The sequence below is a fragment of the Dendropsophus ebraccatus genome, chromosome 1 (genome assembly GCF_027789765.1).
Source record: "Dendropsophus ebraccatus isolate aDenEbr1 chromosome 1, aDenEbr1.pat, whole genome shotgun sequence".
Classification (NCBI taxonomy): Eukaryota; Metazoa; Chordata; class Amphibia; order Anura; family Hylidae; genus Dendropsophus; species Dendropsophus ebraccatus.
In genome coordinates, this window is record NC_091454.1 from 205,856,162 (window position 1) to 205,880,941 (window position 24,780).

The window sequence follows — 24,780 nt, forward strand, 5'->3', positions numbered from 1 at the left end:
AGGACTACTTATTGTCCATGTTATTCAGTAGGGTATGTCTGAATCAGTAGCACAGAACAATGTAAGTGATACATCAGTCTGTTCAGCTTTTCTGTTACCCTGAGATAGGACAGTATTAACCTGCTGACAGAGTCTCTTTAAGATCCATATAAGTTCTATATTTTTTGATTGACAAAACAAATGTGGATGAAAAAGAGCCTATATGGATATTGGATGAAGGTATGGAGATTAAGGGTGGTATTACACGGGCCGAGCAGGGCCCGATAATACCTGTAAACGAGCAGCGATCTGCTAGATCGTTGCTGGTTTACTGGGCCTATTACACAGCACGATAATCGTTTGACAAGAGCTGCAAGGACATCGTTACCAGCGTTACCGATGTCCTTGCAGCCCTTGCTAAACTGGCATACAATACCCATCCACGTTCCAGGGCTGCTCCTGCCGTCCGCTTCTCCCGGGGTCCCGCGCGCTCTCTAGCTTCACAGCGGCCTGTCAGCTGGTAGGCCGCTCAGCCAATCAGAGGCCGGGACTGCCGCGGCCTGTGATTGGCTGAGCGGCCTATCAGCTGACAGGCCGCTGTGAAGCTAGAGCGCGCGCGGGACACCGGGAGAAGCGGACAGTAGGAGCAGCCCTGGAACGTGGATGGGTAATGTATATCGTTAGTCGCTGGCCACGCACCGCTATTACACGCATAGGTGCGCGGTCGGCGCCTGACAAAAATAGGGTCTAAGGGTACTATTACACGGAACAATAATCGGCCGAATTGGCCCGCTCACCGCTGCGTGTAATAGCGGTGCGTGGCCGGCGACTAACGATATACATTACCCATCCACGTTCCAGGGCTGCTCCTGCCGTCCTCTTCCGGCCTGTGATTGGCTGAGCGGCCTATCAGCTGACAGGCCGCTGTGAAGCTAGAGCGCGCACGGGACCCCGGGATAAGCGGACGGCAGGAGCAGCCCTGGAACGTGGATGGGTAATGTATGCCAGTTTAGCAAGGGCTGCAAGGACATCGGTAACGATGTCCTTGCAGCTCTTGTCAAACGATTATCGGGCCGTGTAATAGGTTCAGTAAACGAGCAACGATCTAGCAGATCGCTGCTCGTTTACAGGTATTATCGGGCCCTGCTCGGCCCGTGTAATACCACCCTAACCTATATCAACGATCAGCCGATGATCGTTGTCATCGGCTGATCGTTGCATTTATTACACAGAGCGATAATCGGCCAAATCGGGCCAATTCGGCCGATTATCGTTCCGTGTAATAGTACCCTTAGTCCTACCATGTATACTGTAATCCTTTGTTGGATAACCTAGCTGTGCTGTGAGTCCAGGATGAGGGTGGGCAGAAATAACTACCCACACAGACATAGAAAGAAAATATATTTATTGTGGTAATGATGCTAGAACTATATTAATAATAATAGAATATAGTCTAGATAATGCCATATAATGCCCAGATAATGTAACAGCATGGGGAAAAAACAATGCATTCATTGTCTGACTGGGGGGAGGTGCAGGAGCGCTGCCCGGGTGATCGCTAGATAATCTGGGCAGCCCATAGAGAATAGCGGCGGTCTGCTGACACCGCTCGTATTCCGCGGAGAGACGGCAGTAGACCGCTGCTATCACAGTCCTTTTTCTTTCTACATGTGGAAAGACAGGCAACAGCAATGTTCAGCCGACATCGTTCATGTCGGCTGATCGTTGCCTTCTATTACATGGGACGATTATCGGCCACACCGGCTGATCTCGTCTGAATACTGCTAATTATCGTTCCGTGTAATAGGGCCTTTAGTAACTTCAGTGCAATACAGGTTATAGCAACAAAAAACTCACTAGGTGCAGGTAGTGCTTGAGGTAATGATTTCAGGAGGAAGTTAATAAAAGAAGTATAGCTTGACTTAGAAGAGGTGTAACTTGACTCAAAGGAGGTGTAAGGGGCTATCTTGGGGACCTTGTCTATGTAGATATGTAGAGAGTGACTGAGTGTACTGTAGAGAATCCTCGTATTAATGGTTAGAAGTAGACTGTAGCGAAAAGGCCAAACCAGGTCATCGACTGCAAATTTGGTAGCACGAGTCCCAGGCCTGAACAACTGGGTGCAGCTAACTCTTCAAGACTTCTCAAGGTAGTAGAGCGAAGATCAGTAGGATATATCAGCTTTGGCTCTTTGTCTTACTGGGGATCAGTCTCCTGACTTTCTATAGACTGTCCTGACTTGTAAAGAAGGATCCCAGGAGTAGACAAGGTTGACCCAGGTAACAGTTACCCCACTTTTGGGTTTAGTAGTGCATCTTGTGCTAAGAGTCTCTGTTAAAGGGGTGCTCCAGCGTGGGGGCACTTTTTGGGGGGGATCGGGGAGGAGGTGGCTGAAATAAAAGACGTCCACTTACCACCCTGGTTCCAGCGGCGGGTCCCGCATCACCCAGTTCGCTCCGGTACCCGGTTCCCGCCCTCTTCCTGGTGTCTGACGCCGCCCGAGACGCTACGTCTCAGGGCCGCTCAGCCACTCAGTGAAGGAGGCGGTATCCGAGCGGACTTCAAACGGATCCCGCCTCCTTCACTGAGTGGCTGAGCGGCCCTAAGACGTATCGTCTTGGGCGGCGTCAGACAACAGGAATCGGCCGGGAACCGGGCACCGGAGCGCCGTGATGCGGGACCCGCCGCTGGAACCTGGGAGGTAAGTGGATGTCTTTTATTTCAGCCACCTCCTCCCCGGTCCCCAAAAAAAAGTGCTGGAGCACCCCTTTCAAAGAACGGCATCTCTGTCTTAGTCTCCCCCCAACTCCAGAACACTAGAAGACCTAAGAACTACGACCTCCAACCAGGAACTAGCTAGCCTTCAATACAGGTGAACGGTCTAACCTCCTATTGGTGAGGAATGTGTAGGAGAAAAGAGAGGAAAGGAGTGTGATTGTTGGTCTGTGTGTGAGGTACCTGAACCTGTGGTTTATCAAACAGTGAACAGTTGAGCACGGAAGTTAAAGTGTCACTGTCGTGAATTTTTTTTTTGCAGAAATCAATAGTCCAGGCGATTTTAAGAAACTTTGTAATTGGGTTTATTATCCGAAAAATGCATTTTTATCATGAAAAAGCAGTTTGAAGCTCTCCCCCCTGTCTTCATTGTTCTCCTATGGAGAGAGCTAAAGAAAAGACCAAAACAGGACAACAAAGAGTTAATCTACAAATCCCTCACGGGATATCTCCTGTGACAGTCACCAGTGACCTGTCTGAGCTCGGATTACAGCTGTCACCCAGCTCCGTGCCTGTAATCCTCTGTTATCTGCTTTCTGCTGCCGGCTAACTCCCTCCTTCCTCCTCCCCCCTCCCCTCTCCCTAGAACAGACAGGGGACGTCTCCTGCAACAAGTCACAATTTTCAGATTTTTCAGAGTGGATGAAAAAGAGGAAGGAGGGGGGGGACCTAGGAAAAGGCTTTTTACATGCAGATAATGGCAGATTTGGCTAATAAACCCAATTACAAAGTTTCTTAAAATCGCCTGGACTATTGATTTCTGCAAAAAAAAAAATACGACAGTGACTCTTTAAAGTGTCCCTGTCGTTATAACTTTCAAAATCTAAATCAACAGTAGATGCGATATGAATCAAGTTCGCAATATAAATTCTTTTTTTTTTTTTTTTCTCAAAAACAGGAAAGAGTCAGAAAACAGGAGGTCCACTGTTTCCCAGGCCATCTGAGCCCTCACAGAGAGAATGCAGTCATGTGATTGACAGACACATTGAGCTGTGACTCTCTGTACTGGACGGAATTCCTGGGTTTAGTCTGTTTTCTTTTAAACCAGAACAAGTCAGGAAATCTGTCTTCAGGAGAATGGACCTGGATTTCTGGTAAGTACAGCTTTGTTTTATAGCATGATAACTACAAAAAAAAATAATGAATATAAATTGCAAACTTGCTTTATATCACATCTACTGTTGATTTAGATTTTGAAAGTTATAACGACAGTGACACTTTAAACTTTAGTCTTCAACTGTGCTCTAACAACCAGATAGGGGAGAGAGAGACACCAAGTGGTGACAGTGCAAAAGGCATCTATCATCCCAGAGTGTGACACCTGACAGAGTTACCTTTAACCAGGTGGCATAAGACTTAGTGCACATCCGTACAAATATACATTACACTTAAGGAACCTGTTTGTGTCACCCTGTGTTGCACCTTTGACAAAGTTGGAGACACGGAAATAGTTGGGTAAGACAAGGGAGGAGATAGTTGGTATTTTACCTAGTTTGGGACAAACATATTGTTTGGGGGTACTTTTCTTGTAGCTACGGTGACATAGGTGCACTGTTCTTTTTACTATTTATTCATACATTTGTGTGTTGTATGTCCCCTTTGCTGTATCTTTAAACTATCTGTATACAGGTGTGCACAGGGCCATCTTATAATTGTATATGTAGCTAGAATTGTACTGATATAATGATTGTGTTAATACCTCCCCTCCCTCAGGGGTCTGTGCTGTATATCCCCCTGTCAGTAAACATGTTGTATATTTTTTCTGAAATATTTTTTAATTGTGTAACTATTGAATAAAATTGATTTTGTATGATTTATTGCCCACATCTGTCCAGCATTTTCTCTTTTGTTGGTTCAATATATACTAGTGCATATGGACAAATTATTGTGAGGTAAATTCTTTGGTTAACTGTGTTGCAGCCGCGGCACAATGTAGTAGAGCAGGTCAATCACTGTCTTAGTTACTGTTACCCCCTATAACGAGAAAGAGATGTGAATTAGTTCCCAATGACTTAGCAGGTGCAATCACATGCGCTCAGCATACTGGATGGATGTACTGAGAGCCAATCAAAAGAACATAGGGGGCACCATTAATAGTATGTAACAGCGATATCTATATGAATTTACTGTATATATATATATATATATATATATATATATATATATATATATATATTATATCTATTACCTTAACAGCAAATCCGGAGGCAGCAACCTAATGTGTAAAAATAAATAAAGAATTAGACTTACTTAGGCCTCATTCACACTATCCAATCTGCAATGGCCAGAGGAGGATCCTCTAATAGAAGTGCAGCCCCCCCCCCCCCGCCGCCCTGCAGCAGAAAAGACAGGAGTGCATAATGTGCGCTTCTGTCATCGCATCTGACAACTACTCCCGTACTCCCCTGTACCGACTGGCATACACATGCTCACACGAAGTGGTGCTGACTACGCTGGTTTGTACTGGCGCCGGGAGAAGAAGGCAGCGTAGTCCTCATCACTTCTGGTGTACATGTAAGACGGCCAGGACAGGGGAGTAGGTGAGTAGTTGTCAGATGCGATGGTCTGACTGGCTGATTGGTTTCCTTTAAAATGATCAGGTGATATTATATACAGTAGATGTAGGGTACAACCAATAATTACTTCTACAGGTGAGCCCTAGACACCCAAGTTCAACACTACTAGGTGATGTCTGTTTCTTAGGAATACAAGCAGAGAGGTACACCACCATTTTTTTTGTCTTCAAATTATCTGGTATCAGAAAGTTATACAGATTTGTAATTTACTTCTATTTAAAAATCTCCAGTACTTATCAGCTGCTGTATGTCCTACAGGAAGTGGTATATTCTTTTCAGTCTTACACAGTGCTCTGCTGTCTGCTGCCACCTCTGTCCATGTCAGGAACTGTCCAGAGCAGGAGATGTTTTTTTGTGGGGATTTGCTACTGCTCTGGACAGTTCCTGACATGGACAGAGGTGGCAGCAGAGCACTGTGTCAGACTGGAAAGAACTGTAGGACATACAGCAGCTGATAAGTACTGGAAGACTTGAGATTTTAATTACAAATCTATATAACTTTCTAACACCAGTGGATTCTAAAGAAAAAAAAAAAATCACTGGAGTAGCCCTTAAAAGGGCCAGTTCACACTGAGCAAAAGCGGCTTCAGTGTGTTCTCTATGACAGGATTCGCGCGGGAGCCCTCCTGTAGAGAATAATAATAATAATGTTTTTATTTGTATAGCACACACAGATTCCGCAGCACTTCACCTGTCTGTATGGTTTGGGTGAGGGAGGAAACCCACGCAGACATGGAGAGAACATACAAACTCTTTGCAGATGTTGCCCTTAGTGGGGTTTGAACCCAGGACTCCAGATTCTGCCTCTTTTGCTCCATCTGAACTAGCCCAAAGGCAGCTTTGGAGATGACTGGAGAAAAAGCTCTAACACAAAGCACATTATTGGCTAAGCAAATTGTTAGTGTATAAAAATCAAGAGAAATTATAAACTTACAGAGCTGTTTCTTGTTTACGGATTTTTTAGGACCTTGTGTTTCAGGTTCTGCAGGAACTGTGGATGACATAGGATAATGCCACAACTTGGTAATGATATAGCATAAAGTGTGCACAGGACAACAGTAATCATAAGTCCATCTTATATCACTTACGTTGCTGGAGATAACCAGGCAGGTTTATATCTAAACTTTTGTTCGATAGTACTGAACTAAACTTTTTGAAAAGTTCGGAAAAACAGAAACAAGGGTTTTCTCACCTGTCCATGTGTTCTCCTCCAGTCTTCAGTCCATTCAGTCAATCACTGACTGAGACGGGACAGTTCCACGGCCAGTGATTGGCTGAGCAGACTGTCACCGAAAAAGAGACTGGAGAAGACGGATTTCAAGGGAGCGAGGAAAGGTAAGTAAAATGAACGGCTTTTACAAGCCGCAGTAAAACAGCTAAACGCCTTCGGGCGTTTGGCTGGTTTTTGTGCGGTTCGTTAAAGCTCGGTTCTGCACAAACCTGAACTTTACATTAAGGTTCAGCGAACCTGTCGAACGGAACTTTTGAACAGTTCGCTCATCTATAGTCTTTACAATTAAATTTAATGAACCTTTCAATTAAAGACACAACCAAAGCAACCAACAGCCGCCATTTCACTAACGGGTGGCCAAAGGGCGAATTGACAGGCGTCATCTTAAACAATAAAAAAAAAGGAAAGGAAAAAACGTCATGCAAACATAGCCTCCCAGTGCAAAACCTGCATCAGGAACCCCTCAGGGACAAGTCAGGGATCACCCCAACCCACACCGTGAACATCTCAACACAGTGCAGGACAATATCCTAAAGCAGAGGAACTGATCCGGATAGAGCAAAGCAGCCAAGAGCCTACGTACTCTATCTCGCAATGCAGGTTAGACACCCTCAGACACTTAGCTCAACTCAGGTAACCAAGACTGGGGCTTGTGTCACCCTGTTAAGATGGGTACCCCGACACTGCAGGGCAAAAGGTGGTCTAGCGACAAAGTTTAAAACACGGGCACAAGTATTCTTCATTCAAGTATTCTTCTCAAGAATTCTTCTTCTTCTTCTTCTAAAGTTCCGGCAGAGCACAGTACTACATTGAGTTGGGACTCTCAGGACAAACTCCTCTACTACTCTAAACTCTCTACTCTTCTCAGAACGTAACCAAGTCAGCACTGCTTGTCTTACTCTCTCTCTCAGCTACTCTCAGTACAGATCTGGTGAACGCAAGTCTGTATCTCAACAGTCACTTTTTTTTTTTTTGTACCACAGACGAAAGTTTATTTATTTTACTGGGACTCAGCGATCATTGCACCAGCACCTACACACACGCTACACCGTCCTTAGGTCATTTCCCCTTTCTGTGGGTGGCGGTACCAACAGTCCGGGTAGGTCATAACTCCACTTCCGACCACCATGATAAGCGCCCCAAGGGACCCATCACAATCCAGCAGGTCACTGACCATTGAGGAAGGATATAGCCAGCCACAAAAAGCTAAAAGCAGGTATGCCATGACACCTGTGTGCTGAGTCAGCACTGGCGTCACAACAACCTCATAACTGGCTGAGCTATACTCCACCGACCAACCACCACAGTAGTGGAGTCACACAGTACTATCTAGCAAGTGACCGGTCAAGTACACACCACACATGTGTAATGTGTTTTCTTCTTAAGTGGGCCCACTCAGGTACTTATAGTTGTGAGACCATTAGTCTTTTGGCCTTCATGGAGTTCCTAGTGTTATACTGTATTACAAAGCTATATATGGTGTGGAAGGTTCCAGAAATGACCGAGGAGGGGGTCTAGTCACGGTGTAGAGTATAGTGGGGTAAAGCAAGCTCATATTATGTGGATAGTGATAGTTCTTAGCAACTGCAAACTTTTACTTGAATGGGTTTAAACCCACGCAGTTGGGAACTGTAGAAAATTTGATGAACTACAAGTAACAGGAATATTCAATCAGTTGATGAAGCGGCCTGTGCCCCTTTGGGAAAGTTTACTTGTAGTTACTGTGAGTATGCAAATACAATTGCAGTGTCCCAGAGCAGGGGTCCACTGTTTTTTTTCCCAACAAGTATAGGTCGGTACCATGTATGTATATGTTTCCAGACTAAAGTCTGTGGTATGCAACTCCTGCAGATTGAAGGTACAGTACAGTAAGGGTTAACAGATTTCCTCTATTGAGTCATGCCACTGTATACTTGCACCACACTTTGTCCAATCCCTGAGCTAGATCAGATTCCCTCCTGAAGGCCTAAGGTTATATATAGTGGGGTTGGGTCTGAGTCAGTGAGTTGTCAGTTAGTCCTAATCAGAGTGCGTATAAGAAGTGACACTACAGAAAGCCTGGCGAGAGATTCTTTCTGGATCTGGCCAGGCTCCCTGGACACATGTGAAGGACTATCTTTCATCTATATCCTGATACTCTAGCCATGTCCAGCTAGAGCACCACGAGAGAGGGGCTGTGGAACTCTGTGAGTAAATCCTATCCACGCTGGGCTGATGTCTTCTTCTCTTAGCCTGGGGATCATTCCAGGTACAAGTTAGTAGTCAAGGTAAGTGCATAAGCTGAGTCTCTACTGCAAGGTGCTAGTGTCCCTAGAGGGTCTCGTGGATAACTAGCTTTACCCACAAGGAGAGCCCTACATCACTGCATCTGTGTCACTCTGTGCCTATAGACAGCATTAGGCGGATGTTCATACCTGTGGGTTTAGGTAACTCCTGTCTAATGAGCTCCAGCTGAGTGCCAAAGTATGCCTCAATAGGATCCCATTCACACTCCACAGTTTTCTGAATCGCTTCAGTCCAGCTACACAACTTCTAAGCCTAGTTCAAGAAGGGACAATAATTGTTTGGTCTAATAGGGCCCTAAGTCTATGGGGTTGTCTTGCTCACATAGAGAGATGCACAGCAATGTGTCTTCTCCTGCTTGTTCTCCTGATCGGTTGCGGTCTAAACACTCAGGCCCCGACTCATAAAATATTTTGACATATCAGATCTAACACAAGATCAGTACAAGGTGAGTATAGCAAATTATACACAGAGTGAATCAAGACTTACATTCTTGTATTGGCTGACATGGTGGCTTCTGGGGTTGGGCCGTGGTGGCTTCAGGATAATTATCTGCAGGTGCTATAAACAATACAGGATAATACCACAACATGGTTATCATACAGTATAAAGTGTGCATGGGACAATAGTTACCAAATACTATATACTAATTGTAATGTCATTGATTAAGATATCACTTAGGCCCCCTTCACACGTCCGGAAAATCTGTCCGGATTTCCGGACTCATAGGCTAACATTAGACACGGACACCCTTCCGGATTTTTCCGGAAGGGTGTCCGTTCCGGAAAATAGGACCGGATTTTTTAGATCCTGTCCTATTTTCGTCCGGAAATCCGGCACGGACGCCCCCATAGAAGTCTATGGGAGCGCCGGAATCACGGGCATTTTCCTGATGTATATCAGGAAAGTGCCCATGATTCCGGAATGGTAGAGAGCCAGGACCTCACCACGGGGCCGACCACCCGCACCGCACACTGTGCCCGGTACGACAGGGCTGGCCGGCCAGAGTGCAGTGCGGTGCAGCCCGCCCGCTCGCACCGCTCGCCCGCTCGCACCGCTCGCCCGCCCACTCCGCTCGCCCGCCCGCTCGACCGCCCCTCTGGTACTACAGGGCTGGCCGGCCAGAGTGCATGCGGTGCAGCCCGCCCGCTCGCTCCGCTCCGCTCCATCCCCCTTGGCTGGGGATAACCTGGCTGGTTTATGTCTAAATAGAATAGAGATTCCATTATGTTAGACTGGAAAAATATTCTCACATTTAAAAAGAAAATATTATTTATAAAAACTTTATTATGATTCCACCGTTTTAGCTGTGATATACATTTGTTTGTGTATAAGGCCGTAATGTCAATGTAGATAAAATGCCCGTGTAATGTGGATATGTGTGTAGAGGACTATGTATGTGTCATAAATGCAATGTGTATAAGTATGTAATGTGCTTTTAAAGGGGTACTCCAAAGGGAAAAAAATAGTTTTCAAATCAACTGTTGTGAGAAAGTTATACAGATTAATTACTTTTTTTTTTTAATCTCCAAACTTCCAGTACTTATCATCTGCTGTTTGCCCTGCAGGAAGTGGTATTCTTTACAGTCTGAAGAGCAGCAGAGGTTTTCTTTGGCCATTTGCTACTGCTCTGGACAGTTCCTGACATGGACAGAGGTGGCAGCAGAGAACACTGTGTCAGACTGGAAAGATTACACCGCTTCCTACAGGACATACAGCAGCTGATAAGTACCAGTAGATTGGAGATTTTTGAATAGAAGTAATTAACAAATCTATATAACTTTCTGACACCAGTTTTTCCTCAAGCGTACCCCTTTAATACTGATATCTTCTTCTTGACTACCAAGTGCTAATGCTACCTCTGCACCATCTATACTCACTTTTTTTCTCCCATAAATAAATAATTAATAATAAAAAAAAATGCATAGGGTTCACCCTATTTCCATAACCAAACAGCAGCAGCCTAGTAGTATTAGGGTGGAAAGTGCCTTTTTTTGGCTCTCCCCAGCCTAATAATACTAACCTGCTACCGCCCAGTCCAGGGGAACCCGCCTATTCCCAGTACCCCTGGTGGCATTGGTTACTGGGGTAATATTGGGGGGGTTAGTGTTAGCCATTTTATACCGGCTAACACTAGGCCCCGAATTAGTAATGGATGCCATCTATCAGGTGACATCCATACTTAACCCTTTGTGTGCCAGACTGAACAATGTGGCCCCAAGGGGGTTAAGTGAGGATGCAAGGCATCCTCAATTAACCCCATGTACATTGATGCCACAATGTACCCATCCCAGCAAGAAAGCGGTTAATTGTGTCTGCCACCCGCTCCAGCAAGGAAGGGGTTACTTAAAGGACACCTGTCACCCCCGTGCCGGGGTGACAGGCTCACGACCCCCTGCGGGCGCACTCACAGGAGAATCCGATGCCCATAGAGAATGAATGGGGAGTCCAATGCTCCGTCATTCTCTATGGTCATCGGACTCATCTCTCAGCACGCGCATCGGGCTTCGGGCGCTGAAATCTCAGTGACCCGACCGTCTCAGGAAGCGGGACCCGGCAGGGTCACGTAAGTATAGGGGGATCTAACAGGGGGTCAGGAGCCTGTCACCCCGGCACGGGGGATGACAGGTCCTCTTTAACTCCTTCCTTTCTGGAGCGGGTGCATTCAGGTTGGCATTTTGAACATGGACTTTTAAGTCCATGTTTGGGGAAAACCACCGACCCACAAAAAAACTATGTGTGAAGGCACTCCAAGGTGAGTCCAAGGTGAGTATAGCAAATTATACACAAAGTGAATCAAAACTTACATATTGGTTCACATGGTGGCTTCTGGCGTTGGGCCGTGGTGGCTTCAGGATAATCTTCTGCAGGTGCTGTAAACAGTACAGGATAATACCACAACATGGTTATCATACAGCACAAATTGTGCATATTGTTACCACATACTATATACTAATTGTAATGTCACTGATTAAGATATCACTTACTTGGCTGGGGATAACCTGGCTGGGTTATGTCTAAATAGAATAGAGATTTCATTATGTTACATTGGGAAATATTATTTGTAAAAACGCTATTATATGATTCTACCGTTTTAGCTGTGATATACATTTGTGTGTGTATAAGTCTGTAATTTTCTGACACCAGTTGATTAAACAAAACAAAAAAAACATTTTTTTCTCCAGAGTGCCCCTTTAATACTGTTGTCTTCTTATATGCACTGACTATTCAGGTGCCAATGTCACCTCTGCACCCTCTATACACGCAGGGCTGTGGAGTCGGCATTGTGGAGACGGAGCTAGTTTCGGCTGGAGTCATAGTCAATAAAATGTACCGACTCCACCTTTAAAAAAAAAATCTTTTAAAATGTTATAATTGACGTTTCATAGTGATTTTATAAATGTAACTCATCAATATATCAGAAATAAAGCACTGATCCTATTAGATGGTTGGGGAAAAGTTGGCAATTACTATTTGTCAGTTTGTTTGTGAGCTGGAAGAGTCCATCCATGTGTGGGGGAGATCTGTGCTGTTCTCTTCCTGGAGGCTGGATAATTGGAATTGAAGAGTCAATTGTGTGGGGGGAGATCTGTGCTGTTGTCTTCCTGGACGCTAGATGATTGTATATGAGCAGCAGTGTAATATGAAGATATCCTGTGTAATATAGAGGAGGAGGTGAAGACATAAGTAGTGTAGCTATAACCTCTGTCCTGTGGTGTTTTCTCTCTGGGAGAAGATTGTGTGTTTTTCTTCAGTGTTCTATGGCTGCAGCTGTGTGTGTGTGTGTGTGTGTGTGCTATGGCTGCAGCAGGCTGTGTGTGTGTGTGCTATGGCTGCAGCAGGCTGTGTGTGTGTGTGTATGCTATGGCTGCAGCAGGCTGTGTTTGTGTGTATGCTATGGCTGCAGCAGGCTGTGTGTGAGTGTGTGTGTGTGTGTGTGTGTGTGCTATGGCTGCAGCAGGCTGTGTGTGTGCACACGCACTATGGCTGCAGCAGGCTGTGTGTGTGTGTGTGTGTGTGTTAGGGCTGCATCAGGCTGTGTGTGTGCATGCTATGGCTGCAGCAGGCTGTGTGTGTGTGCGCGCGCTATGGCTGCAGCAGGCTGTGTGTGTGTGTGCTATGGCTGCAGCAGGCTGTGTGTGTGTGTGCTATGGCTGCAGCAGGCTGTGTGTGTGCTATGGCTGCAGCAGGCTGTGTGTGTGTGTGTGTATATGTACTATGGCTGCAGCAGGCTGTGTGTGCTATGGCTGCAGCAGGCTATGTGTGTGTGTGTGTGTGTATGTACTATGGCTGCAGCAGGCTGTGTGTGTGCTATGGCTGCAGCAGGCTGTGTGTGTGTGTGTGTGTTATGGCTGCACCAGGCTGTGTGTGTGTGTGTTCGCGTGCATGCATGCTATGGCTACAGCAGACTGTGTGTGTTATGATTGCAGCAGGCTGTGTGTGCTATGGCTGCAGCAGGCTGTGTGGGTGTGTGTGTGCGCCTGCTATGGGTGCAGCAGGCTGTGTGTGTGTGTGTTATGGCTGCAGCAGGCTGTGTGTGTGTGTGCGCGCTATGGTTGCAGCAGGCTGTGTGTGTGCGCTGTGGCTGCAGCAGGCTGTGTGTGTGTGTGTGTGTGTGTGTGCATGCGCTATGGCTGAAGCAGGCTGTGTGTGTGTGTGCTTTAGCTGCAGAAGGCTGTGTGTGTGTGCGGTGGCTGCAGCAGGCTGTGTGTGTGCTATGGCTGCAGCAGGCTGTGTGTGTGTGTGTGTGTGTGTGTGCTATGGCTGCAGCAGGCTGTGTGTGTGCGCTATGGCTGCAGCAGGCTGTGTGTGTGTGTGTATGAGTGTGTGCTATGACTGCAGCAGACTGTGTGTGTGTACACTATGGCTGCAGCAGTGTGTGTGTGTTCTATGGCTGTAGCAGGCTGTGTGTGTGTGTTAGAGAGAGGCAAAAATTAAAGGGTCATTCTGGGCAACAGTGAAAAATCCAGGGGGGACAGGGGGTGGTGGGATCATAATAAAGCAGTCCCAATGACCCATCCTCATGCCCCTGCAGCGCAGTATTACCACTCATGGTCCCTCAACGTGCTCCCCATCCTGTGATGTCACAGCCCTCTCAGCCAATCAGTGAGTGAGGCGGGACACCGCTGCAGTCACTGACTGGCTGAACAGGTAGTACCTGTGCGGCTGTGATGATTCAGGAGCGCAGATGACCCCTCTCTATATCACTATGTGTGACCCCTCTATATCACTATGTGTGACCTCTCTATATCACTATGTGTGACCCCTCTCTATATCACTATGTGTGACCCCTCTATATATCACTATGTGTGACCCCTCTATATATCACTATGTGTGACCCCCTCTCTATATCACTATGTGTGATCCCTCTCTATATCACTATGTGTGACCTCTCTATATCACTATGTGTGACCCCCTCTCTATATCACTATGTGTGACCTCTCTATATCACTATGTGTGACCTCTCTATATCACTATGTGTGACCCCTCTATATCACTATGTGTGACCTCTCTATATCACTATGTGTGACCCCCTCTCTATATCACTATGTGTGACCCCCCTCTATATATCACTATGTGTGACCCCCTGTATATCACTATGTGTGACCCCCTCTCTATATCACTATGTGTGATCCCTCTCTATATATCACTATGTGTGATCCCTCTCTATATCACTATGTGTGACCCCTCTATATATCACTATGTGTGACCCCTCTATATATCACTATGTGTGACCCCTCTCTATATCACTATGTGTGACCCCTCTATATCACTATGTGTGACCCCTCTATATCACTATGTGTGACCTCTCTATATCACTATGTGTGACCCCTCTCTATATCACTATGTGTGATCCCTCTCTATATCACTATGTGTGACCTCTCTATATCACTATGTGTGACCCCCTCTCTATATCACTATGTGTGACCTCTCTATATCACTATGTGTGACCTCTCTATATCACTATGTGTGACCCCTCTATATCACTATGTGTGACCTCTCTATATCACTATGTGTGACCCCCTCTCTATATCACTATGTGTGACCCCCCTCTATATATCACTATGTGTGACCCCCTGTATATCACTATGTGTGACCCCCTCTCTATATCACTATGTGTGATCCCTCTCTATATATCACTATGTGTGATCCCTCTCTATATCACTATGTGTGACCCCTCTATATATCACTATGTGTGACCCCTCTATATATCACTATGTGTGATCCCTCTCTATATCACTATGTGTGACTTCTCTATATCACTATGTGTGACCCCTCTGTATCACTATGTGTGACCCCTCTCTATATCACTATGTGTGACCTCTCTATATCACTATGTGTGACCCCCTCTCTATATCACTATGTGTGATCCCTCTATATCACTATGTATGACCCCCTGTATATCACTATGTGTGACCCCCTGTATATCACTATGTGTGACCCCTCTCTATATCACTATGTGTGACCCCTCTATATCACTATGTGTGACCCCTCTATATCACTATGTGTGACCCCTCTATATCACTATGTGTGACCCCTCTCTATATCACTATGTGTGACCCCCTCTCTATATCACTGTGTGACCCCTCTCTATATCACTATGTGTGACCCCTCTATATCACTATGTGTGGCCCCCTGTATGTCACTATGTGTGACCCCTCTATATCACTGTGTGACCCCTCTCTATATCACTATGTGTGACCCCTCTATATCACTATGTGTGACCCCTCTCTATATCACTATGTGTGACCCCTCTATATCACTGTGTGACCCCTCTCTATATCACTATGCGTGACCTCTCTATATCACTATGTGTGACCCCTCTATATCACTGTGTGACCCCTCTCTATATCACTATGTGTGACCCTTCTATATCACTATGTGTGACCCCTCTCTATATCACTATGTGTGACCCCTCTATATCACTATGTGTGACCCCCTCTCTATATCACTATGTGTGACCCCTCTATATCACTATGTGTGACCCCCTGTATATCACTATGTGTGACCCCTCTATATCACTATGTGTGACCCCTCTATATCACTATGTGTGACCCCCTGTATATCACTATGTGTGACCCCTCTATATATCACTATGTGTGATCCCTCTCTATATCACTATGTGTGACCTCTCTATATCACTATGTGTGACCTCTCTATATCACTATGTGTGACCCCTCTATATCACTATGTGTGACCTCTCTATATCACTATGTGTGACCTCTCTATATCACTATGTGTGACCTCTCTATATCACTATGTGTGACCCCCTCTCTATATCACTATGTGTGATCCCTCTTGTAACCGGATGGGTTTATTTCAGATTGTTAAAGTGTCTTATTCATGTGATAGGAAGGAATGTAGTGTTTTCATGTCTTATTTGTATCTATCTATCTATCTATCTATCTATCTATCTATCTATCTATCTTAGCTGGCTGTGTAAGTGGGATTGGTTTGTATTTAGCTATGTGCATGGGAATAGGTAGATGTATTGTTATGTCAACTGTTCGGCCATAAACCTCCCCAGTAGTGTCAACATTGGAGGACACAGTTGTTGTTATTGTCCAAATGCATGTAGCTGAAATTGAACAACCACATTTTGCTTGGTAAGCATGTACAAAGCCTGGGAAACTTCCATTCATGGTCATCAGTGGTCTACATAGACATTTCTGGAAGCACATCACCCCCCCACCCAAACTTACTATAAAGATCGGGGGTATGTAGCTTCTAGTCAGCCTCAGCTGGGACCATGGATGGAAGGTGCCCAGCACCCTGTCATCGAGCAAAATGGGTGTATATTAGTCCATAATATACAATGGGGCTCCCCATTTCATTGTGGAAGGAACAACTATGCATCTGTACCATCTGTAACTGCAGCTAAGTATTGTTTTCTGTAATAAATCTCTTATTTTTCTATAAATCTGTGTGGTTATAGCCTTCTCAGACTATTATCAAAAGCAACCGGTTACATAATGGTGTCAGAAGTGGGATAATAGTCCAGGAATTGCTATAACTATATAATAGAAATATAATGTATGTGTTAGCTGAGATGTGTAGTTGTGGGGTAGATGACAAAGCGAGTCCAGTCCCCTGGTGGGTGTGTAGTTCGCGACCCTGTGCACCCAGCACTCGAGATGGTGACACCATTTCAGCTGACAGACCCCAGTCGGCTGGTGGTGCATCTTGTTATGTCTCTTGAATGGCAGAAGACCGCAGCAGATGTGGGATGGATCTGTCTGCTGGCGCGAATTGAGAGAGACAAACAAGAAAAAGAAGTGAAGCAAGTGGGCTTCATGGATGTGGAGATTGTAGGGTGGGAGCAGCTCCTCACCAGGTTTTGGCCAATGAGTGGTGGCAGTGTGTTGGTCTATAGGTTTGAAATAAATCATGTTAAGAGTTAGAGAGATGTGAAACCTGTAGTAATGTGTTTGCAAAGAGGATGAGTAGAAGTTGTGTGTTATTGGCAGGTAAGAATGGATGTTATTGTATTACCGGTATTGGAACGACGAATGTGTAGAAGGTAACAGTGTGATAGTGAAAAGTGTAACTTCCAGCCATAAATGACGGCTTGTATATTTGTGTTGTAATGGTCCGTATATGACGTTGCATGTGTATTTGCACTGCAGAAAAGTTTTTCTATCTCTGTATCTAGGAGAGCAGAGTGAGCAGCAGCTTGTCAGGTAACAGTCTGTGTTCAGTCTCTGAAGCTGATCTATGGCTTATAGTAGTAGCATGGAGTTGGTGGAGTTTTGACAACAAGTCTAATATTACTAGATATTCACATTTGAAACTAATGAAGATCATGAATATATTGGCTAGAATGATACCAGTTGGGGACTCTGTTTGTCATTTGAAGGAAAGTTGATGGCTATCTGGTGGTGAGATTTATAGACTTAATCTCTGTGCAAAGTGTTGTCCTCTGTCCATTGTTTTAGTGTTTGTATTTTCTGTATGTGGACCAGTCAGATAAAGGTTAATCTGATGGAACATGATGACTTCATGGGATTATTTAATCAATGATATAACTAATATGTCTGTGTTTTATCTGCAGGTTCTTGGAGTATTGCTATATATAGTATGTGTATAACCTGGGATGTAATGGATATCCTTTAACATTAATTTAAATCCACGTGGTAACAAATTGGCCAAATGTCAGTACTTTTGTATTGTGTACATGTTATGTTTTCCTTATTGTTTTGTATTCTGCAGCTGTTGAGAGAAGAACAGAAGTAAAGAGACACCTCCTGCTAATGTATTTCTTCCCCTAATTACAACTAATGATTTGTTTGTTTGCAGGAGTAAGTGGCCATCCTAGCAGAGAAGCCATGTTTGATATCACCTGTTGAGTCCTGGCCAGAGTAAAACTTAATGTTCTTTTTTTGTAGTGCTATCCACATGTGTTGTTTGGTTATACTGGGGATTGTAGTTCAGTGAGTCACCAGACTGAATAAAAATGCGCATTTAGGTTTTTGGTTTTTCTTTGGAGCTCCAGTTAGAGTTGATAAGAACTCTTGTTTTTGTTTTTTTGTTTTTTGGAAGTGACTTTGCACTTCCTGTGAGACTGTTGTGAATGGGCCCATGTATGTCTATTGTTTGTCTGTACTGCCGTATGTTATATGTTTCTAAACGTTTGCGCAGCGATTTTGAACTCAGCTGAAAGCAATAGAGTGATCTATTTAGATCATTCTATGAGCTGTATGTATAGTTGTATTACCTGTATGTATGGATGGTTTAGACTGATGTATAGTTCTGTGAGCTGTATGTTGGGGTTATATGACAGATAAAAAATGTAAAAGTAACCTGCCTGCATTGTGAAAATTTATACATGATACGATCTAAAATGTGATGTACTAAATTTTATCAAATTTTACAGATGGTAAAGGAAAGTTGACATGTTTTATACTCCCTCTTGCTATAACAGAAATATGTACTTTTATTGATATTAATGAGATACCTGAGAGCCTTAAAGTATTTAGCAATAACGGTAGAATGATTAGAGACATATAGGAGGACAATATGTGTTTGTCTTGTTTGTTCTATAACAGAAATCCTCAGGTGCTGACTGGGCAATGTTACTAGAGGAAGGTGTTGGATTGACAAAATTAGAGTGTGACATTTGTTACTGTTGTTTCATTCATGTAATGAAGGGGTGGTGAAGAACAAACACCATAAAGAGATACAAGAGCCATCAAGGATGCTGCAAGTCATGATATTCTGCTCTTGTGTGACTGAGACTGAGTTGCTGAGCCCACCCCATACAGCTTGAATGTTTATCTGCTATGGTCTGTCTCTAACTCCATCTTCAGAGGAGGTGCAGAGGAGCCTGAAGAGGCGACAACCTGAGATGACTGTCTGCCGAGGTGCCAAGATGATGGAGAAAGATGACCCTCACCCGGCACAGCACTGCCACAGAAAGGGGCTCTAGAGTCTGCACCTCCAGCCATATCTGCAACCCCCCTGACCTGAGAGAGAGGAGGGGGAAGGACTGAGACAGACCAATCAACTTGCAAAGACATCTATAAAGAGAGACATTTACGAACTAAAGAGACATTTTTTCATTGCTATGACTGATAATCCAGCACACCAGTCTTTTCCAGTTTTGGTTTTTAGCCCAGTCAGTGATGGGGTAATTTCTGTGATAGACAAATAAGAAATAGTGAAATATTGTCCTACAGCAACCTCATGTCCATTATGGACCAAGGGGTGGGAAGTGTCATTACTGATATGTACTTGTCATGGTCTCAAGCTTAGCTAGTTTATTACACAAAGGTTTAGAAACAGGAGGTGAAGTATAAAATGAAGAGAATAGTATGTGAATAATTACATGTTCAAATGAGGATGATACCAAATCTATGACATCACAAATAATGTTTTGTAACTTCCTTAAATCACATCAATAAGACAAGGGGTGGAGTGTAACCGGATGGGTTTATTTCAGATTGTTAAAGTGTCTTATTCATGTGATAGGAAGGAATGTAGTGTTTTCATGTCTTATTTCTATCTATCTATCTATCTATCTATCTTAGCTGGCTGTGTAAGTGGGATTGGTTTGTATTTAGCTATGTGCATGGGAATAGGTAGATGTATTGTTATGTCAACTGTTCGGCCATAAACCTCCCCAGTAGTGTCAACATTGGAGGACACAGTTGTTGTTATTGTCCAAATGCATGTAGCTGAAATTGAACAACCACATTTTGCTTGGTAAGCATGTACAAAGCCTGGGAAACTTCCATTCATGGTCATCAGTGGTCTACATAGACATTTCTGGAAGCACATCACCCCCCCACCCAAACTTACTATAAAGATTGGGGGTATGTAGCTTCTAGTCAGCCTCAGCTGGGACCATGGATGGAAGGTGCCCAGCACCCTGTCATCGAGCAAAATGGGTGTATATTAGTCCATAATATACAATGGGGCTCCCCATTTCATTGTGGAAGGAACAACTATGCATCTGTACCATCTGTAACTGCAGCTAAGTATTGTTTTCTGTAATAAATCTCTTATTTTTCTATAAATCTGTGTGGTTATAGCCTTCTCAGACTATTATCAAAAGCAACCGGTTACACCTCTCTATATCACTATGTGTGACCTCTCTATATCACTATGTGTGACCCCTCTCTATATCACTATGTGTGACCTCTCTATATCACTATGTGTGACCTCTCTATATCACTATGTGTGACCCCTCTCTATATCACTGTGTGACCCCTCTCTATATCACTGTGTGACCCCCTCTCTATATCACTATGTGTGACCCCTCTCTATATCACTGTGTGACCCCTCTCTATATCACTATGTGTGACCCCTCTCTATATCACTATGTGTGACCCCTCTCTATATCACTATGTGTGACCCCTCTATATCACTGTGTGACCCCTCTCTATATCACTATGTGTGACCCCTCTCTATATCACTATGTGTGACCCCTCTCTATATCACTGTGTGACCCCTCTCTATATCACTGTGTGACCCCCTCTCTATATCACTATGTGTGACCCCTCTCTATATCACTGTGTGACCCCTCTCTATATCACTATGTGTGACCCCTCTCTATATCACTATGTGTGACCCCTCTCTATATCACTATGTGTGACCCCTCTATATCACTGTGTGACCCCTCTCTATATCACTATGTGTGACCCCTCTCTATATCACTATGTGTGACCCCTCTCTATATCACTGTGTGACCCCCCTGTATATCACTATGTGTGACCCCCCCTCTCTATATCACTATGTGTGACCCTCTCTCTATATCACTATGTGTGACCCCCCTCTATATCACTATGTGTGACCCCCTCTCTATATCACTATGTGTGACCCCCCCTCTCTATATCACTATGTGTGACCCTCTCTCTATATCACTATGTGTGACCCTCTCTCTCTATATCACTATGTGTGACCCCCCTCTATATCACTATGTGTGACCCCCCCTCTCTATATCACTATGTGTGACCCTCTCTCTATATCACTATGTGTGACCCCCCTCTATATCACTATGTGTGACCCCCTGTATATCACTATGTGTGACCCCTCTATATCACTATGTGTGACCCCCCTCTCTATATCACTATGTGTGACCACTCTATATCACTATGTGTGACCCCTTCTCTATATCACTATGTGTGACCCCTCTATATCACTATGTGTGACCCCTCTATATCACTATGTGTGACCCCTCTATATCACTATGTGTGACCCCTCTCTATATCACTATGTGTGACCCCTCTCTATATCACTATGTGTGACCCCTCTATATCACTATGTGTGACCCCCTCTGTATCACTATAGCTGACCCCTCTATATCACAGGGATCTGGCATTGTTAGCAGTGTTTCTTTGTGTATGGTGAATATTAGTTAAAAAAATAGAAGATTGTCAGCAGGAAAAGACCACCTGCTCCATCTAGTCTAGTTGTGAGTTGTTCAGGACATGGAGGCTGGAGACTGGCTGCATCCACTGCACACACAGGAGAAGCTTCCTTTGTATGTTTCAGAAGTCGGCCCAGGATCATGTAGGACATTAGGGAGAAGCAGCTGAGCCAGTGTGATAATAACTCCCCTGGTATCTGACCGGCCATTTATGAAGAAGCAGGAGTCGGAGGGAGGAGATATCGGTGTACTGGGGGTGCGATTGAGCGGGAATTGCAGATTGAGACACTGGCGCAGATGTCGTGAATCGGACAGCGGTTTGAAAAATAGACGACGCCACCGGGATCTACACGCTGACACCAACCAGGTAGTATAAAAAAAATTTCAGTAAACAAAGTGGTACATGGGCTTTCAGTAAAACTATTATAGCATTAAATATTTTTGAATTTCTTAAAGGTTTCTGGTCTTCTTGGACCATCCTTCTACTCATAAGAAGTATTCATGGTATATATGTACTCAGGCAGCCACCTTCTTGTGTATATAACACCAAGCAAAGGGAAAGAAAAAAGAAAAATAAAGAAACTTACACGCTTGAAATGGCGCCCCCTGTTGTTGTTGTTGCATACAGGCTGCAATAGAGAGAGAATAGGATTTGTAAATATCTGAGATCAAAGAAAGATGCAACGAAAGGATCTTCAAACAGTGAATTATAGGACAGAAGGAAGTAGATGCCAAAGTGAGTACAGGTTACATAATATTATAACCTGGTGAGTATTAGGTCCCATGTTTGTTTTTTTTTCTTTCAAATCAACTAGTTTTAGAAACTTACACAGATTTACCTCTATTTAAAAATTTGTCTTGAGTACTTATCAGCTGCTGGATGTCCTGCAGGACGTGTTGTATTCTTTCTAGTCTGACACAGTGCTCTCTGCTGCCATCTCTGTCCATGTCAGGAACTGTCCAGACTCCTGCTCTGGACAGTTCCTGACATGGACAGAGGTGGCAGCAGAGAGCTCTGTGTCAGACTGGAAAGAATACAACACTTCCTGCAGGACATACAGCAGCTGATAAATACTGGAAGGCTGGTGATTTTTAAACAGAAGTAAATTACAAATCTGTAACTTTCTGACATCACTTTATTTGCTGGAGTCCCCCTTTTAAGCTGGAAAATCTGGAGAAGTCTCAGGGTTGCCCTCAAAGGTTCTTCCCCAGTGGATCACGGGACTTCATTTTCTGCCATAACTGCAAACTTTACGGAATTCTGGGCACCCCTGTGGCCTGGATCTGGGGGACACCTTTGAACTCCTGAAAAGGTTTTACCTTGCTGCAAAAGGAAAAATAATTTTAGCTGTTTAGCTGATGTAGAATTGTCTAAATATGGAGGCCAAACAGCGGTGGATGATCAAAACAATCCCCTTCATATTGTATTACATGTCCGGGCGCAGAGGACGGCAACCAAGGCAATGAATGGGTGGATTTCAAGATAATTTACCATATTTACATTGCCACGGAATTCCGCCAGTTTTGCTCAGTGTGAACGGAGCCTAAAGGCAATACAACACTTTGGGGGGGATTTATGAAGACCGGTGTACAAGTCTTATATTAGGCCCCGCCCCCTTTTCCTGGTAGGATTCACTAAGATGCACGCCTCTTAGTGAATCCGGCCGGATGTGCGCCCGAATCGGCAGGTGTAGATTTGGATCATGATTTACGCCTGTGAGCAGGCGTAAATCATGATAAATGAGGCAGGAGAGGAGGCCACGCCTCCTCCCCGCCTTGCCACGCCCCCTTCAAGCCCCCCCAGCCCGCCCATTGGGTAAGCGGGGCGTACGGCATGCGTACACCAGGGAGAAGGGGCAAATCTGCACCTTCTTCCTGGCATATGCCTCGGGCGTACATTTCATAAATGTCCCCACTGGCAGTAGGGTCAGCCATCAGTATCACCTGTGAAATACTAAGGAAATCCTCAAAACATGACCTGTTGGTGAGGCCCGAGGACTGGAATTGAGAAGCACTGATCTATTGAGTTTCCTTCCCCCAGTTCTGAGCTGCTGCTGAAGACACAAAAATCTATGTGTGAGCTTTTTCTCTCAGTCTCCCCCCCCCCATCCCCTTCTGAGACAACTGATGTAAACAAGTCCCTGACTGGCTGTATCTGCAGCATTGTAGCTTCTTTGTAATCCCGGGAGGGTTATTCTGATGTAAAGCTGCTTATGAACTCACTGTGATTATCCCTCCCAGCATTACAAAGTTGCTACAATGTTGCGGATAAAACCAGTCAGGCGCTTGTTCACATCATCCGTCTCAGAAGGGAGGGGGAGGAGGGGGAGACCGAGAGAGAGGCTCACACACAGATTTTTGTGTTTTGAGCAGAAAGCAGCAGCTCAGAACTGGGGGAAGGAGACTGAATAGATAATAACAAGTATAGAAGGAATTGTTAGTCTCATCATGGTCAGCAACATATCAAAAGTTATGTTTGAGTGGAATACCCCTTTAAGTTCTAACAAGGAAATCATGAAAAAAACAAACAAAATGAACAAAACTGATGCACAAATGACCAAACTAAATCTCATTGTTGGTCAATCCATAAGAAGTTATAAAGCATGTATAAGACAAATCTAAAAAAAAAAAAAAGATGATGTGGGGGGGGGGGTTTGAGGATTGGTTCATGGAGAATTCACCATATTAATGCATAGAGTAATTCAGGTGATTTAGTGTAACCACATTGATTGGTGGAGCATCCATGGGGATGGAAGCCGCAGCCTCTAGTCATTGTGCAGTAGTCATCTCCCATTCACTTTAATTCAGTGCACAGTGAACAGTGTCTCCTATTATCATATTGCAACAATAAGACAAAACAAAATCTGACTTCACATTTCCAAGAGCTATTGAGGAAACCGATTCACTTACCCATGTTTCTCCACCGCTCTTGTGTCTTCCAAGTGTAGAATCACTCCTGTAGTCTCTGTCATCTGATGCTCAAGACCCAAGACTTTATATCCCCGTCACTTTCCTATCTTCCATTACTTCCCCTTTCATATATAGGGCAAGTGCATTTTTAATTGATC

At 44.5% G+C, this 24,780-nt stretch overlaps 1 protein-coding gene across 1 annotated transcript; it reads right to left on the minus strand.

Annotated features, from left to right (window-relative positions):
* Nucleotides 1-3,964: 3,964 nt before the first annotated feature.
* LOC138790699 (protein piccolo-like) lies at nucleotides 3,965-24,672 on the minus strand. The gene is made up of 7 exons (XM_069969134.1): nucleotides 24,623-24,672; nucleotides 11,832-11,861; nucleotides 11,652-11,717; nucleotides 9,334-9,405; nucleotides 6,265-6,321; nucleotides 4,943-4,969; nucleotides 3,965-4,728 (listed from the first exon to the last, which is right to left on the minus strand). The coding sequence occupies exons 1-6, from the start codon at nucleotides 24,624-24,626 to the stop codon at nucleotides 4,944-4,946; spliced, it is 255 nt and encodes an 84-aa protein (XP_069825235.1). The 5' UTR covers nucleotides 24,627-24,672; the 3' UTR covers nucleotides 3,965-4,728; nucleotide 4,943.
* Nucleotides 24,673-24,780: the final 108 nt, after the last annotated feature.